We start from the raw sequence: 17,995 nt of genomic DNA, 5'->3' as shown, positions 1-17,995 counted from the left end.
GGGGGGGGGGTGTTCGGCTCATCCCTACTCACCCACATTAATGGGGAGACATAGTTGATAAAAAAAAAACTGTTTTCTATCTGACACTATCACAAGATGCCACTCAAATCTGCTGTCTGAATAGAGGTTTACCAGACTTAAGGCCCGTACACACGATCAGACTTTTTGCCAACAAACTTCAAAATCTGCAAGTTTTCAAATTTGTCCGATCGTGTGTACGCTCCATCGGACCAACTTTTTGGGGTTTCATCGGACAAAAAGTTCGGTCTGCAAACGGACAAACTTTTCGACAGTGCAAATACGCATGCTCAAAACCAATGTTAAAATCAACCAACAATAGCAAAAGTTAACCAAAGGGTGGTTGTAAAGAGCAGAAAAGAGCAGAAAAAACATGTGATGTTGGGAAAGTTTTAGAAAAGTTTGCAGAAAAGTCCGAGCATGTGTATGCTATGGGTGTGACCAGACAACTCACTTCAGACAAAAATTCAAGGGAAACTTTGTTGGATGTCCGACCGTGTGTACTAGGCTTTAGAAATACATTGTTTGTCACTGATCAGCAACAAAGCTGATGATACATATAGTTTCATAGCAAGATTCTGCATGTAATTTACCTGCTGTTGATTCAATCAGCTACATGCCCAGTCACAGCCCAGCCAGAACATCTCCATTTCTGTTAAAGCTAGAAGGGATTCTGAGTGTTCCTAATAACCATGAGATTCTGAATATCCCTATAACTGGACCCCCATTGTACCTGTGACTTTGTTAGTGCCCCCAATGCCACCTTCCATTTTTCTCCAGCATAATCTCTCTGCCTCCAGCAACCTGTTCTGTCATCAATCAATCTGCTTTTATTTCTAAGTTACCATGTACTCCAGGCAACTTCTTATAACCCCTGTGACTTTTATACCCATTCCATTATTGCAAGGGGATTTTACCTGCATTTCAGCACTTGGTTCCCAGTACCGGCATGCTCAGGTTACTCAATGGGTTGCAGCCTGGTAAGCACCTGCAGTAAAACCCATCTACCCAGAAGAGCTCTGGTGAAGACAAGGGAGCTTTTTAGACACTGCACCTCAGCCTTTCTACAGGCTCTCACCTTTGCTATCTTGGGCATGCTTGGTTCTCTCACTAGTGCCAATGGGTATTTTGCCTATCCTAGAATCCTTGTGTACTCCAACCGTATCCAGTATACCTACATCCCTCTGGATCGCCTTTGCCCTTCTGTGTTTCTTGTACATTTCATCATCCATGGGCTCCAGTGAGTTCCAGCAACCATCCTATGGACCTCTGCAATCTTGTACTGCAAATGGTTTCTGCCATTATTCCTGCCCTCCTATATTTCCAGTACCCCAGTGCTGCAAGATAACCTGGCACTCCTGCCTTTGAGTGAATCCTTTTTTGTATATACTAGATCCTTGTCTCTAGTGTCTCTGGTGATTCCCTGTACCTGGTCAACTGCAGCCTGCAGGGGTGTGCTCTGAGCACACCATTAAGTGCACATGCTACACAGATGGCCCATTATCCCACTCATACGTGACATTGAAATTATTTTTATGTCTGAAGTAGGAGAGGATGGGTGCACGCTACTGCTGCTGAGGTGGGGGAGGAACATGACCATTATGCCAGATTGAGAGGATAAGGGAGGCTCTGGTCGGACAAGCTGCAGACAACGGCATGAGAGGCTGAGACATGCAGCAGAGGTGTAATCCCAATACACTCCTATAGCACCCCAGGACAGCGTGTGTTGCTCGAGTCAGCAGTGGCTATATGTCGGAGGAGGGACGGGGGCCCTAATTACGGAAGAGAGCACGGAGCTGCACACCTGGAGGACCCCTTCCTCCACCCCCCTCGAGACTCTGAAGGAAATGTGAAGGGGGAGAGGTGAGCAGACAGCTCTGAACTCTGTATGCAATCTGCTTATGCCCTGGTAATTGAACATGAAACTCTGTTGAATGTGAAAAACTCTGCACTTGCATTTGAATTCCCTATTGACTGTGAAAACTCTGCATGTGTATCCTCCTACTTGCTCCAGTGTGATCCCCTAATAGGAAATACATATAAGGGAGAGGTGAGCAAATAGACTAATGGACTGTGTGCAGTAAGCATTATCCTTAGATATGCTCTGCATGTAATCTGCCCATGCTCTGGTAATGGACTGGGAAACCCTGTTGAATGTGAAAACCCTGCATTTTTATTTGCAATACCCTGCTGGCTGTGAAAATCCTACCTGTGCATCCTCTTACCTGCTCTAGTGTGACCCCCTAATAGGATAAACCTATGAACCTATGAGGCCTCGTACACACGACGGGACATGTCCGATGAAAACGGTCCGCGGACCGTTTTCATCGGACATGTCCGCTGGCGGATTTTGGTCTGATGGCTGTACACACCATCAGACCAAATTTCCCGCGGACAGCAAACGCGGTGATGTGGCCGCGCCGTCGCCGCGACAATGATGCAGCAACGTGCGTGACCCTGGAAGGTCAATGCTTCCACGCATGCGTCGAATCACTTAGACGTTTGCGAGGTCTATGTACAGACGACCGAACATGTCCGATGGACAGGCTTCCAGCGGACATGTTTCTTAGCATGCTAAGAAACATTTGTCTGCTGGAAACCTGTCCGATCCGCCGGAAAATTGTCCGGTCGGCCGTACAGACGACCGAACATGTCCGCGGAAACTGGTCCGCCGGACCAATTTCAGCGGACATGTTCGGTCGTGTGTACGAGGCCTAAGAGAGAGGTGAGCAAACTGACGAACAGACTGTGAGCAGCGGGTATTATCTCTACATGGCAATAGATTGTGAAATTGTGTTGAAGGTGAAAGCCCTGCACTTGAATTTGCAAACCTGGTTGACTGTGAAAATCCTGCATTTGCACCCTTTTACCTGCTCCAGTGTGACCCCCTAATAGGAAATACCTATAAGGGAACAGACATACGGACTGTAAATAGTAAGAATTATTTCTACATAAGCTCTGCTTGAAATGTGCTGGTAATTGATGGTGAAACCCTGTTGAATGTGAAAATCCTGCATTTGCTTTTGCAAACCCTGCTGACTGTGAAAATCCTGCATGTGCATCCTTTTATCTGCTCCAGTGTGACCCCCTGATAGGAAATACCTATAAGGGAGAGGTGAGCAAACAGACAAACAGACGGTGAGCAGTAAATATTATCTCTGCATATGCACTACATGAAATCTGCCGATGCCCTGGTAATTGATTGTGAAACTCTGTTGAATGGGAAAACCCTGCATTTGTATTGGCAAACCCCGCTGACTGTGAAAACTCTGTATAAATGCCAGAATAATAGGCAGAAATACAAAAAGAACCAAGCCTAAAACCCCAAGGGTAAGCACGATCCAAAAATATTTAACAAAAGCGGGAAATCCAAAAAGCACTGTCCCTGAAAAACAACAAGCGACTAAAGAAAAGAAAAAAGAGTCTACAAAAAAGAAAGGAAAAACACAGGAAAAAACTAAAGCAGACGCCAGGATGGACAATGAAGCAGGTACAGGAGAACATAGCACGTATGCTCAATTGCAAACCAAATCAGAAATAATAGAGATGTTTGAAAGACTAGAAAAAAGATTAGAAAATTATTTTAAGACATAAATCGCAACAATGCGAGCAGACTTGAGCCAATTGCTGAAAAGGGTGGAGGAAATGGAGGATAAAAACGATAAGCAAGCTTCATAAATACAAGAACTAAAAACACAAGTTAAAACTTTACAAACCAGCCAGAGGGAAATATTATACAGAATAGAAAATCAAGAAAACCAAAGCAGACGCCAGAATCTAAGGATAAGGGCAATTCCAGAAGAAAGAGGAGAAGAGCTGAAATAACTATGAAGGAAATATTTAACCCTCTACTGGATAGAGGAGAAGAGCAAGAACTTAAAATAGACCGAGTGCATAGGATTAGGAAACCCCCATATTTAATAAATATTTAAGAAATACCTTGTGATATTATAGTACGATTTCAGCTATATGAAGATAAGGCCGAGATATGGAAGAGATTCAGAGATAGACCACCACTAAAATACAAGGGCGTAGACCTCCAAATCTTTACAAATTATCAGCAGAAACACTGGAAAGAAGGAGACTCCTTAGGCCATTATTGTTTCAAATGAGAGCGGCTAATATTAAATATAGCTGGGGGTTCCTGGCGCCTCAGTAGCCCAGAAAGAAGGTACATCTGTGAGACTAAAATATCCAGAGGATTTCTGCAAGGAAATTGGTATCCCAAATCTGGACATACCAGGATGGACAGAAGGATGAAGCCATGTAAGAGAAGGAAAATTATATTAGCAGAAATTGCAGAAATGGCAGAAAATCGCAAGAAGCACTTAAAAGGGAAGAAACAAGGAAGATCCTGGGGAGGTCGAGAGAAGAGGGGTCTGGGGGGGATTGGGGAGGAGGGGAGATGGAAGTGGAGAAATGGGACTGAACAGCTGGAAAGCCTGGAGTGCCTTGGGGGAGAGCAGACCACCCCCCCCCCCCTGTGAGAAGGAGGGTGGTGGGATGGGAAACAGCCACCACAGTTGGAGTTACACCCCAAGGATGGGAGACTCATAGGAGGGAAATGGAGAGAGACTCAGGAGCCGGAGAGAGACCGGGGGGAGAGGGAGGAGGGGCAGGGTGGTGGGAGGGGGTTGGACAAAATTTAGACCCTATAAAAAATAATCGCAAACTTAGAAATAGATTCTATCTCTATGAAAATAGGACACAAATAACCCATCTCTATGAAAACTGGGTGTAAATAACTATACAATGACTACAGTTAATTTTTTGACCTACAATGTGCGAGGGCTGAATACACCAACAAAAAGGCATACAATTTTGAAAGAGATCGAGCACCATGGGGCCAGGGTGGTCTTTTTACAAGAGACACACCTGTCCAATGAAACAAATGTGAGGCTATATTCCCACCAGCTTCCAACTTGGTACTATGGTGACTCAATGACAAATAAGGCAAAGGGGGTAGCAATTGGAATAGGTAGATGAATTTGGTTCTCCCTGGAGGACAGATTAACTGATCCAGAGGGAATATTTCTCTTCTTAAGGGGGAAGCTGTTGGATGGAATGCACACTAGCAAATATTTACTGCCCTAATTGGGGTCCAATGGTATATCTGAGGGGAGTCCTGGAAAAAATTGTCGTAATTCAAAAGAGGGAAAGTGTTCATAGCGGGGTACTTGCATTTTTATATTGATCCAAAACAAGATAGTATGTTCCGTATACAGGGGACAAGGACGTTCAGTTGAAGGTGATAAAACTGAAATTACACCACCACCAGTTAGTGGATATACTGTATGGAGAATACAACATCCCAGGATACAAGATTTTACATTCTACTCCCCTGTGCACAGGACAAACACTAGGATTCAATATTGGTTGAATGAACAAAGATTGCTAGATTTGGTAATTTCCGCCAATATAGAAATAACTACACTATCTTATCATGCAACCAATGACCATGAAAATAAAGATACCAGAAACTCAAATACAAGCGTATTCATGGAGGTTAGATTAAGATCTTTTAGATACACAAGGGGAGAAGATAATAAAAAAAGAATTAGAACAATATTTCAGGTTAAATGGAACCAGTGAAATTGCGGACAACACCCTGTTGGAGGCTCATAAAGCCTACATAAAGGGAATCCTGATCTCACTGGGAGATAGGAAAAAGAAGGAAAGAATAAAAAAGAGGGCAAAAATTCAGAAAATAAATATACCTATTAGGCCCCGCACACACGACCAAACATGTATGCTGAAACTGGTCCGCGCACCAATTTCAGCATACATGTTTGGTCGTGTGTAGGCGCGAGCGGGCAGATTTCCAGCAAACATTTGCCCGCCGGGCCTTTTCCCAGCAGACAAATATTCCTGGACGTGTTTTAAAACCGTCCGCTGGAATCCTGCCCGCTCGGACATGTACGGTCGTCAGTACAGACCTACCGTACATGTCCGAGCGCCCGCCGTCCCTCGCATGCGTCGAATGAGTTTGACGCATGCGTGGAAGCATTTAAATGGCAGGCCCGCCCACGTCGCCGTGTCATCGCTGCGTCATCGTCGCGGCGACAACGCGGCCACGCCCCGTGTATTGTTTACGCGCGGACTTCTGTACGATGGTTAGTACAGCCATCGTACAGAAGCCCTCGGGCAGACATGTACAGTGAAAACGGTCCGACGGACCGGTTTCATCGTACATGTTTGCTCGTTAGTCCCCGGCCTTAGAGCAAAGACATAAAAAAGGGAGAGGGCAAGATCAGAAACTGTCACAAGAACTAGTAATAAAAAGAGAGGAACTAAAGGAATTATTAGAACATGAAATAAGGAAAACCTTTAATAAAATCCCAAATGAAAGATATCAATGGGGGAATACAAACAGCAAGTGCCTAGCAAGGATGTTAAGAAAAAAAAAAAAAAAAAGAACTTCATAGAAAAAATGCAAAATAAAAAAAAGGGAAAAGTCTTCTGCGACTTCTATGAACAATTATACTCAGTAAACCAGAGAGGACAATGGGAAGAGGGGAAAAAAGAAAGAATAAAAGAATAGTTAAAAAAAGCAAGGTCCCCCGGATAACAGAGGAAAGTGCAATATCCCTAGAAACGCCAATAACAGTAGAGGAGATCAACCGGGCTTTAAAAGAATCAGCATCAGGAAAAAGCCCAGATAATAAACATAAATATGAAATTGAAAGAGGAACAGAGTTTCCAACAAGAGTTCCCATTCCCATGAAGGAGGACGGAAATAAAATATCTTGGGATTAAATTAACGGCATCGCCGGAGGAAATATATCAAACAAACTATATCCCACTATTAGAGGAAATAAAAATAGAAATAAAGAGAATAGCAGCATGCCCCCTATCATGGATGGGTCGGATCATTGCCCTAAAGATGATAATACTTCCTAAGATCATGTACAAGTTTCAGATGCTCCCCATATATATACTCCCAGCATATTTTAGAAATGTAAGAATTTTAACCACTATATTAATATGGCACAATAAGAAACCTAGAATTTCACTGGCAATTCTGAAGAAAGCAAAAAGTCAAGGGGGATTAAATGTACCTGATTTTTTAAAATACTATGAGGCGGTTTAGTTAACATGCGTGGTCGAATGGGCGAAATCTAATAATGAGAAAAGGTGGGTCAATATAGAACACATAATGGCTAATACACAATTAGGAAGGAACATATGGATACCACCACAATATAGGACATTGGGAGTAAATACACACACACTGACACGGATCGTATTGAAAATTTGTGACGTACTGCATAAGAAAAATAAATGGAAATATAATTCACCACTGATGGCACTAAAGGAAAACAATTATTTTGCACCGGGGAAAAGCTTGATGGGGGGGGAATTGGATCAAAAAAGGAAAATGCACAACTACGTCATATAATACAAGGGGGGGGGGAATTTGCACTATACAAGAGTTAAAATTATTAAAAGGGTTGGGTGGGAAGGAGGAACCCCAGGAGATGTTTCGAGAGAATCAATAGAGCTGAATATTAGTAAAAATGCGTAAATTAAATATAATTTCATACAACGTGAGAGGGTTAAATGCTCCTATTAAATGTGCTAATATATTGAAAGAACTGAGTTCACTGAAGGCGGATGTGGTTTTACTGCAAGAGACACTTTTTACCGCAGGCTCAAACCGTAAAATAATCTCTCAGACTTACCCCCTATGGTACTATGGAGACTCACCTATTAGTCGAGCTAAGGGTGTGGCCATACAGTTTGCCAAGGAGATTAGGTTCACTTTAGACGAAAGAAGGACGGACCCAGATGGGAGATATCTGTTCCTGAGAGGGAAAATGAACGGAACCGACGTCTCATTGGCAAACATATACGGCCCAAATAAAAACTCTATCGAATATTTTATGGGGGTTATATCAGAGTTCATGGAGTTCAAAAGGGCAGGGGCTATACTGGCAGGGGACTTTAATTTATGTATACTGTAGATACGGAGATTGGTAGTATGTCCCGTGTACAGGGGCCCGGAATGGCCTGGAGGAACAAATGAAAAAAGAAAATGCATCAATATCAACTAGTAGATGTGTGGAGGACACAACATAATAAGCAGCAGGATTATACATTCTGTTCCCCTGTACACGAGACGTACTCCAGGATTGACTTTTTTCTGATTGAGCATAGATTACTAGAATTGGTAAGTAGTACTAAAATTGGAATAGTGATCTTTTCGGATCATGCGCCAGTACAATTACAAGTGAAAATAGGGGAGACCAAATATGTGAGTAATAGTTGGAGACTTAATGAAGAACTCTAACTTGTAAAGCAGTAGAAAAGAGAGTAATAGAGGAATTAGAACATTTTTTTAAGATTAATAGTACAGAGGATATGTCGGAGGCCGTAATTTGGGACACCCAAAAGGCATACCTATGGGGAATATTAATTAAGGAGGGAGCGGAGGAAAAAAAAAGAACAAAGGCGAATAAAATAATTCTAACAAAAGAAATATACGAATTGGAACAACAACATAACCAAACTAGAGAAAAAGAATCCCTATTAAAATTAAATATTAATAGCTGAGAGAATTAATAGAGCAGGAAACTGGAATAGAGTATAACCAAGTAAAAAAAGAAAGGCACCAATGGGGCAATAAGCCTGGGAAATATTTAGCGAAACTATTAAAAAAGAAAAAAAACAGCTAACTATGTAGAAAAAATACAAACAGGTAGTGGGGAAGTAGTATATAAAACAGGAGAAATAGCAAAAAAAATTCAAGATTATTATGAGAGACTCTATTCAATTAATAAGAACGAAACAAGAAAAGGGATGAAACAAAAAGGGGAGAAAATAAAAACCTTTTTAAGTGAAATAGAATGTGATAAAATATCAGAAGACAAACTTGAGATTCTAGAGGCCCCTATAACAGAAGAAGAGATCAGGGAAATTATAAAAAAATTCAATTATTGTGTTGAGCTTTTTTGAGGGGACAGCAAATGTACACTGTTATACAAGCTGTACACTCACTACTTTACACTGCAGCAAAGTGTAAATTCTTCAGTGTTGTCCATGAAAATATATAATATAATATATAATAAAACATTTACAAAATGTGAGGGGTGTACGCGCTTTTGTGAGATATTGTATAACATTTACAAGTTATTTTATTGAATACATTTTTGTTGACTTGTTGTACAATAATGTTTGTAAATATATCTTAATATATACAGACTGAGGCCAGTTTCACACTGGTACAACGCGAAAGTCATATGACTGTGGATCCCACCCTGCCCTGTGACTTCTGTCTGACTTCAATGAGCGGGATCCCACTTTGATCCCGATAATGCCAGGCTCTTTGAGTCTGGAACCTTGAGGAGGAACCCCTCAAAATCCATACCATATCCTTATCCGAGAACGCTGCCTGGCAGGTCAGGAAAGGGGCGGCGTATACCCCCCCTCCTGAACCATATCAGGCCACATGCCCTCGACATGGGGGCTGGGAGCTTCACATGTTGATGGTTGTCGGGGGTCTGTGGGCAGGGTGCTTATCGGATCATGGAAGCCCCCTTTAATAAGGAGGTCCCCAGATCCCAACCCCCACCCTATGTAAATGAGTATGATGTACATTGTACCCCTACCCTTGCACCCCGAAAAATTGGCAAAAAAATAAAACTAGAACTCAGGTTTTTGACAAAGTCCTTTATTGAAGCAGCTCCAGCGTCTCTTCTCCCTGCGCTGATGTATTCTTCCCCTGGTTATTCATCTGGTTCTTCTTCTCTCTGCTGATGTCTTCTTCCTCTGCCGGTTCTTCATGCATTCCTCTTGTTCTTCTTCTCTTCACTGTCTTCTTCCTCTGATCTTCTCCCGACGCTAGCTCCTGCAGTTGCAGGAGCTCTGCTATCTCCAGGTAATTTTATAGCCATGGGGTGTGTCCATCCTGTGATGTCATTACCATGATGGGATGGTGATGTTACAATAGGGCAGGGTCTCTGGATGACATCACTGTATGACCACGACCCATGGCTATAAAAGAACCTGCAGAGGGCAGAGCTTGCACAACTAAGGAAGCTAGCATCAGGAGAAGATCAGAGAAAGAATACATCAGCGTACAGAAGAAGAACCAGAGGAAGAAGACACCAGCGCAGCGAGAGGAACTGGAGGACGAAGACATCACCGAAGGGAGGAAGAAGGGAGGAAGAAGAGACACTGAGCTCTTACTCCTTCTTCAATAAAGGACTTTGTCAAAAACCTGAATGCTGGTTTTATTTCTTTGACACTTTTTTGGGTGAATGGGTAGGGGTACAATGTACCCCATACTCATTCACATAGGGTGGGGGGCCGGGATCTAGCTCCCACCCCCCATATAGGGGGCATGTGGCCTGGTATGGTACAGGGGGATGCTCATTTGCCCCCCCCCCACCCATTTCCTGACCTGCCAGGCTGCACGCTCTGTTAAGTATGCATTTTGGGGGATCCCACAACATTTTTTTATTTTGGCGTGGGGGTTCCATTTAAAATCCATACCAGACCAAAGGGTCAGGTATGCTCTTGGGGGGGAACGCTATGTCATGTTTTAATTTTATTTTGGCAAGGTTTCAGGCTCAAAGAGCCTGGTATTGTCAGGATCAAAATCGGATCCCGTTCATTGAAATCGGAAAGAAGTCAGACATAAAGTCGCAAGACAAAGTCAGATCAAATCATTGTGTCAATGCAGTGTGAACTCAGCCTAAGACCTAGATCAATGCATTAGACAAGAAACCTGTAAATTACAAACTGCTAGTGGATATTGATATGTTGATAAAGTGTACACCATAATTAACTGAAAATGTGACTGACAGTGGGTATTTCACTATTTGCAAATCTTTCCATTTAGCATTTACTATACTTCAGGAAGCGCCAAGCAATACATCTCAGGGTCCAGCATATATATTTGTATATTTATCATGTGATTAAACTCTGTCAAATCTACACTATAGTTCTGTGAGCAATGTGCAGTGCATTTTAAGAAATTGTGCATTAAATGATGTAGTGATTGATACTTTACTAATTATTCAATGATTTAATACATGCATATTCAGGAAATAATCGATAAAAACTAGGGCAACATTAAAATAATAAAAATTATTAACTTACAATTTGCATAACCCTTTTTTTGAATAATTAAGTAATTAGCAGTATTTTTCTTTTTTTTAGGAATCACAACTGTTCTCACTATGACAACCATCAACACTCACCTTCGAGAAACACTACCCAAAATCCCCTACGTGAAAGCCATTGATATGTATCTCATGGGTTGCTTTGTGTTTGTCTTTATGGCATTATTGGAGTATGCATTGGTCAACTACATATTTTTTGGTAGGGGACCACAGAGGCAAAAGAAGGCAGCAGAAAGGGCTGCTAGTGCCAATAATGAGCAAATGAGAATGGAAATTAATAAGGTATGTAATTGTATTACTTTAACCATAGCCATTGCCAGCGTGGCTATATAATCAGAGTGATTAATCTGGCCCCTCAAAATGGTCAGTCTGCTGAAAATCACTCATGCAGTTGCTTTGACATAAAGGATTATTTTTTACAGAATATCTAAAAAAGTCTCCCTACTCCCCTCCCTTAGTCCCTGCTTTACTTGCCTCATGCAATCCTTAGCTGTCATGCTCCTGCAAGCTGCTCCACCAGTCCAGGAATGTTAAATCCCTGCTGCTTTCATCCATCTCCATCTAGTGCTGCGTGGACAGACCAGTGCTGTCCAATTAGAATTTTTTTTGGTCCATCCTGGCAGTGCTGGACAGAAGGGAGGGAAAGAAGAGGGATTTCAAATTCCTGGACCCGTGGAGTGACTTGCGGAAGCCCTGACAGCTTAGCTTTATGGAAGTAAGTATAGCAGGGACTGGGAGGAGATCTGGTGTTAGGTCACCTTCAGATTTCCTATAAAGGTGAACTAACTCTTTAGAGTACAATTCCAGGTTTGCTATCATTTTAAATAGTTTGTTTGGCCCAAGCTGGTCCAAAAAAGTTATTGCTATTGCATAATTATGAAAATGTTGTGCGCACTGTAAAACACAGCAGGAGACTTGGCTACATACCATATGCAATACTGTGTGCCGCAGCACTACGGGTGCCTTCCCATGGAAATCGTGAAGTCATCCGCCCACCTCTCCACCTTGGCCAATCAAAGTAAGGAGGAAGGATTATACTGTATGCATTATTAAAAATACAAGGCTTCTCATAAGTGGTGGAGAATCATTCAGCCCGACTCTATTTATTTCCCATAGATGGTGGGCAGTCACCCATACTTCTGTGGAACACAGTGTCACATATTGTAATATAACATTGCACACAGTGGCTGCATAATTATGCAATGGAATTTTTTTTTGCCCAATTTGGCAATCTAAAGTGAAATTAAACAAGGAGTTGGTCCTTAACTTCTTTTTTCAGCAAAAACTATGTTTCACATGCTAGATCAACAATCGTTTGATCACTGCTTTGAAACATAGGGTACTAATGTTCTGGTACAGTTTTCTTACAAGTGGATCTGCCTGAATTGTAGTCTCTATAGTACTTCAGCAGAGATGCCAGAAAAAGTATTTAACCACTTAAGACCCGGACCAATATGCAAGTAAAGGACCTGGCCCCTTTTTTGCGATTCGGCACTGCATCACTTTAACTGACAATTGCGCGGTCGTGCGACGTGGCTCCCAAACAAAATTGGCATCCTTTTTTCCCCACAAATAGAGCTTTCTTTTGGTGGTATTGATCACTTCTGTGTTTTTTATTTGCAATATTCTTTACTTTTTGCTATAATAAATATCCCCAAAAAATATATATATAAAAAGTTTTTTTCTTCAGTTTAAGCCGATATGTATTCTTCTACATATTTTTGGTAAAAAAATAGCAATAAACGTTTATTGATTTTTTTGTGCAAAATGTATTGTTTCAATTTCTTTTTATTGAATTTTTAAAACATAAATAATTTACATTACATTATCAATAAGCATACAAAAAAGGTTCTACAGTAAAAATAGATTCAACATTTCATACACATAAATCACAACAATAAACAATTACACATATCACAGCCGTATGGGACAATCCTGCCTCCTCCTAATCTTTTACTATTTCCTCCCACCCCAGGGGGAAAGACAAAAAAAAAGGAGAAAGGGAAAAAAAAAGAAAAAAAGGGCCCAATTTCTATTTCTAAAAATGTAATACCTGTGCCCTCCATATTCTATTATTATGAGGGGACAAGAGTAAACTCTCGTACCCCATTCCCTATATGCCTCTCTCAAAAGTAGTGAGGGAGGAAAGAAAAAGAAAAAAAAAAACACCACACCTCTTAACCCCACTCCCTTTTTCACCAAAACTATTTTATTTAAGTGCAATTTGTGCTTCTCACCCCTTAATTTTAGTGACTAAAAAAAAATAAAATCATATATAATCCTTTCCCTTCTCCTCCTATGACCCCCCCCCCCAAAAAAAACATGTATAACGTTTACAAAATAGGGGATAGTTTTATGGCATTTTTATGAAAAACATTTTTTTACTACTAATGGTGGTGATCAGTGATTTTTTTCATGACTGTAACATTATGGCAGACACATCGGACACTTTTGACACATTTTTGGGACCATTGTCATTTTCACAGCGAAAAGTGCTATAAAAATTCACTGATTACTGTGAAAATGACACTGGCAATGAAGGGGTTAACCAAGAGGGGGCGCTGTAGGGGTTAAGTGTGTACTAAGGGAGTGTTCTTACTGTGGGGGGGCGTGGCTGTGCATGTGACGTCACTGATCGTCGTTCCCTAACACAGGGAACAGACGATCAATGAGAGCCACACTAGGAAGAATGGGGAAGGTTTGTTTACACTCACCTCTCCCCGTTCTTCCTCTCTCTGACCTGATCGTGGCACACCGGCGTCGATCGGGTCCGCGGGTCCCAGGGGCGCGGTCACGGAGGACAGGCCCGGGACGCGAGCGTGACCTGCAGCTGGGCATCTTAAAGGGGATGTACCAGTATGTCCATGTGCCCAGCTGTGTGGTAAATAGTCGTGCGGTGGTCCTTAAGCGGTTAAGAGATCATTTTTCCATTAACACATTAAATTAATTTATTAGATTATTTTTTAGTATTATGTTCTATTCAATCATACTATTATTAAATTATTTTGTTATTGTCATTGATACTGTACTCTTTACCTCATGCATTTAGTGTGCTTTTACAACCTTACTATCCTGTTTTTTAAATGTAAAATTGATACCAACATATCAAGGTAAAAAGGTTTTGACTCTTGTTTTTATTCTTTCCCAGATGGACCCACATGAAAATATTTTGCTTAGCACACTTGAAATTAAAAATGAGATGGCAGCATCAGAAGCTGTTATGGGTCTTGGTGATCCAAGAAACACCATGCTAGCTTATGACACATCCAGCATTCAGTACCGAAAAGCCGGATTACCAAGGCATAGCTTTGGACGCAATGCCTTAGAACGACATGTGGTACAAAAAAAAAGTAGACTACGGAGACGTGCATCCCAGTTGAAAATAACCATACCTGACTTGACTGATGTAAATGCTATTGACAGATGGTCACGCATGATCTTTCCTGTGGTTTTTTCATTCTTCAACATTGTCTACTGGCTATATTACGTGAACTAAGACTAAAAGCCATACAGTAGACAAGAACTGGATGTCTGTTCTGTTTATGTGTGAAACAAGAAGTGGGGATTAGGAAAAAAAAATCAGGACACAAGCTGTTTAAAACACCTTAGTTGCTGGCACGTTTCACCATTCTTTATGTATAAAGTCTTTGAAGACTCATTAGAAGCATTATCACCTCCCATCTACTTTAGGATTTCCAAGGTTGCTTTTATATACATGATAAGGCTTTTCCCTGTGTGCATAAAGTGTACTGAAGAATGACTCATACTTTACATGTTTGATAAATGCATATGATATTTACTATTCATTCTTCTTAATCCTTTATTCCAATAACAAGCTAACATATCTATTGCACCTACATTTGTTTTCGTAGATATTTTACTTGTATTGTTAATTTATTTTTTATACACATAAACTTGAAAAATGTTGTGCCTCTTGTTGAAGTTCTTTACAATGCTAATGACCATTTTTTTTGCATTTGCCACATTTTATATTTAGTTTCCTAATACATTATTGCTTTTTCATTCAAAGCTATAATGACTTATAGATGAAAATATCAATTATTTAAGGTCATCACAATCTTTATTTGAATATCATTGGCAATAAATGCATCAATAAATAAATGCTCAAAAAAGATTAGAATTATAGCACATTTTTAAATAAGACCATAGCAATAGTAAAAACTATGGTCAGCATTTTAATTATATTAAACTAACAAAAGTTTGTAGAGCAGAGTGTAATGTGAAAAGAAAAACAATATAATAATTATAATATAATCAATTGATGTCTTTTCTTCCTTAAAATATGTGTCAGGACGAAAAGAATATGCATTATATCTATTCAGCACATGCACATTTGCCCATGCTTTATCTATTTAAATAGTTATCCCTGTAAGTGCAGAAAAATACCCGCTGATCTACCAAAATTGCACTCGGCTCTTAGGCCGATCATAGACAGTTCGTATTTCGGCCAACTCAGCAGGAACCTGGCTGAGATTTGAACCATGTATGGGCAGGCTAAATGTACCAAGTTTATCAATTGATCAACTTGCGTACATTCTGCCTGCCAGATTCACTTGCAATTATCACTAACATCTGCTATAGCCGCCAACAATAATCACTGTCTTCTTCCGAGGGGAGCGGAGATTCCCTTTTCAGTACTGTCACTGATGTTAGGGGAATCATGCAAATTTCAACCCGTGGTTGATGGAAAGAAATTCACACCGTCTATGGCCTGCCTTCTTTTCCATAGGATTTTCTTGTCTGTAGTTGAAATGTCAGCCCTGCCTAGTTGTCTTTAGCTAAATTAAGGAATTCTTACTCCACATCTCCACAGCTTAGAGAATAGTTGCTCAGTAGGCCAAGACAAGAACAGGGAGAGCTAACTGAACCCTTTGAGGTAACAAAGTGTGCATAGGACACAGTCCAGCTCGGAATTTCTGACAAGATCATCAGGTATTTTTTCAATTATGAAACCGATATAACAAAATCGCTTTTAAAAGACTATTTAACAAAGCAAAAGGGTGCTAGTACGAGAAGCTCATTCCTAAAGATATTAGACATACACTTTAAAAATAGAATGTCCATCATCATTAAGGGACTGTAATTATGATCTTTCTTTTAGTCATTTTTTTTTCAATGTTCCATGTCTATTTTTGGTTAAACAATGCTACACAGAAATATGTAGCATGCAGCCTATATGTGGTAATTGCTAGTCTTGGTCATGGTATTCTAAAGGTGACTTGAAAATTGTAAAGTTCATAGTCGACTTCATTCAGAACCATGAGATGCTGATTTATATTTTAATGTGCTTGTGGATCATATTGTCATGGAAAGCATGAATACACTGTACACTAGAATGTGGATTTAGAATAGCATAGGAGAAATACAGAATGTAAACTCATGAATAGAATGTACATGTTGTAGCCAATCTGCTTCCTTAACCAAGTGCCACATGTATCAGCTTTGCCTGCTTTTTGAGATAAGGGACTGTATCAGCTCCTTACATATTGCATGCTAGCATTATTAGAGGGCTCTGTGCATAGGATACAAAAAGTTACAACGACAGCATAGGAAGACATCCTTCAGCATGATTCAGAATCACCTTATATATGCTTCCTGCTTACAGGCTAACTCCTTTCACCTGAAGCTTAGTTTCACTAAAAGAAACAAAACATGAATTAAGGTGTGCTATTATTTCTGTTACTATGCCATTTAAACATTTTTTAGCAAGAATCTATTGTTAAATTGCAGCACAGGACATTTGTATGTTAAGTGGTAGGGAGCAACATGACTAACTAGGTCTTTAATTATTTTTTTGAATTGGTTCTAAGCTGTGCCCCTTGATCTAAATACACACAATAAACCATTATAGTTATCTACTACAACTACTATTATTATTATTACAACTAATTTTGCAAAGTCTATTGTTATATGTAAAATATCTGCATCATCAAGCAAGCCTCATAATTTGCTAAAATGGAGTAAATGTATTACTTACATATTTGTGTTTCATTGCATTTGAGCCACATTGCTGGGCACTTCCTCTGCTCCAATGTATTAAAATGTATATATATATATATATATATATAATATATATATATATATTCCCTCTTCTTTTCACATCACGTTTTTCTATTTGAAGTACTTGAAGGAAAATTGTAAATTTTCCTATAGATGCTTTGTACACTTAGGCAGTAAGTGCAACATTCACACATTTACATGTGATAAATCCTTCTTTTTAATTTATACCAGTTCCACCAAAAAGAGTCACATGCAGTGACAATTCAGTAAATATCACACTCACTGCTTTAAACGTACATGCCCCATAGAGTTATTGGCTTTAATAGGAGAACAATAAATTGCAATAACTTTGCCTATTATCATTGTCTATTAGAACCTTAACACCAATCATGCTTACCTGGGTATGCTTCAAACACCCTATCAAGTTAGAGAAAATGGCTATTTTTTTAAACTCTTAGATCTATTGGGTAATTTGAAGTAGATACAGATTTGCAGGACTGGTACAAAATGTTCTTTATTAGCAATGATATAATATGTCCATAATTATATGAGTGGGCCCTGGTAATCCTTAGCACTATCATTATTATTAAGACAAGGCACACCTGGTTTTCCTATTACAATAATGCTAGTCCTATTTGGTACAATAAGAATGTTTCATAGTCAAATATGTGAATTCACAGTATGCTACTGTATTTTCACATGTAATAGTATCTAGCTATATATTTCTGTATAAAAACCTCTATTTCCAGATTTGTATACAGAACATTGTTCATCAACAGTGCCTCTATAATCATATGCTGCATTTAGTTATGTTGTTTGAAGCAGAAAAC

General features: G+C 40.0%; 1 protein-coding gene across 1 annotated transcript in view; it reads left to right on the top strand.

Moving 5' to 3' along the window:
• Positions 1-17,026, top strand: part of GABRB2 (gamma-aminobutyric acid type A receptor subunit beta2) — a 752,195-nt gene extending 735,169 nt beyond the window's left edge. The window contains exons 8-9 of the mRNA XM_040344725.1: positions 11,182-11,426; positions 14,293-17,026. Coding sequence (XP_040200659.1) covers positions 11,182-11,426; positions 14,293-14,640 — 593 coding nt within the window. The 3' untranslated portion in view covers positions 14,641-17,026. The remainder of the gene's footprint in view (positions 1-11,181; positions 11,427-14,292) is intronic.
• Positions 17,027-17,995: the final 969 nt, after the last annotated feature.

Source organism: Rana temporaria, chromosome 3 (genome assembly GCF_905171775.1).
Source record: "Rana temporaria chromosome 3, aRanTem1.1, whole genome shotgun sequence".
In the NCBI taxonomy this organism is placed as follows: Eukaryota; Metazoa; Chordata; class Amphibia; order Anura; family Ranidae; genus Rana; species Rana temporaria.
This window is presented reverse-complemented; position numbering and strand designations above follow the sequence as displayed.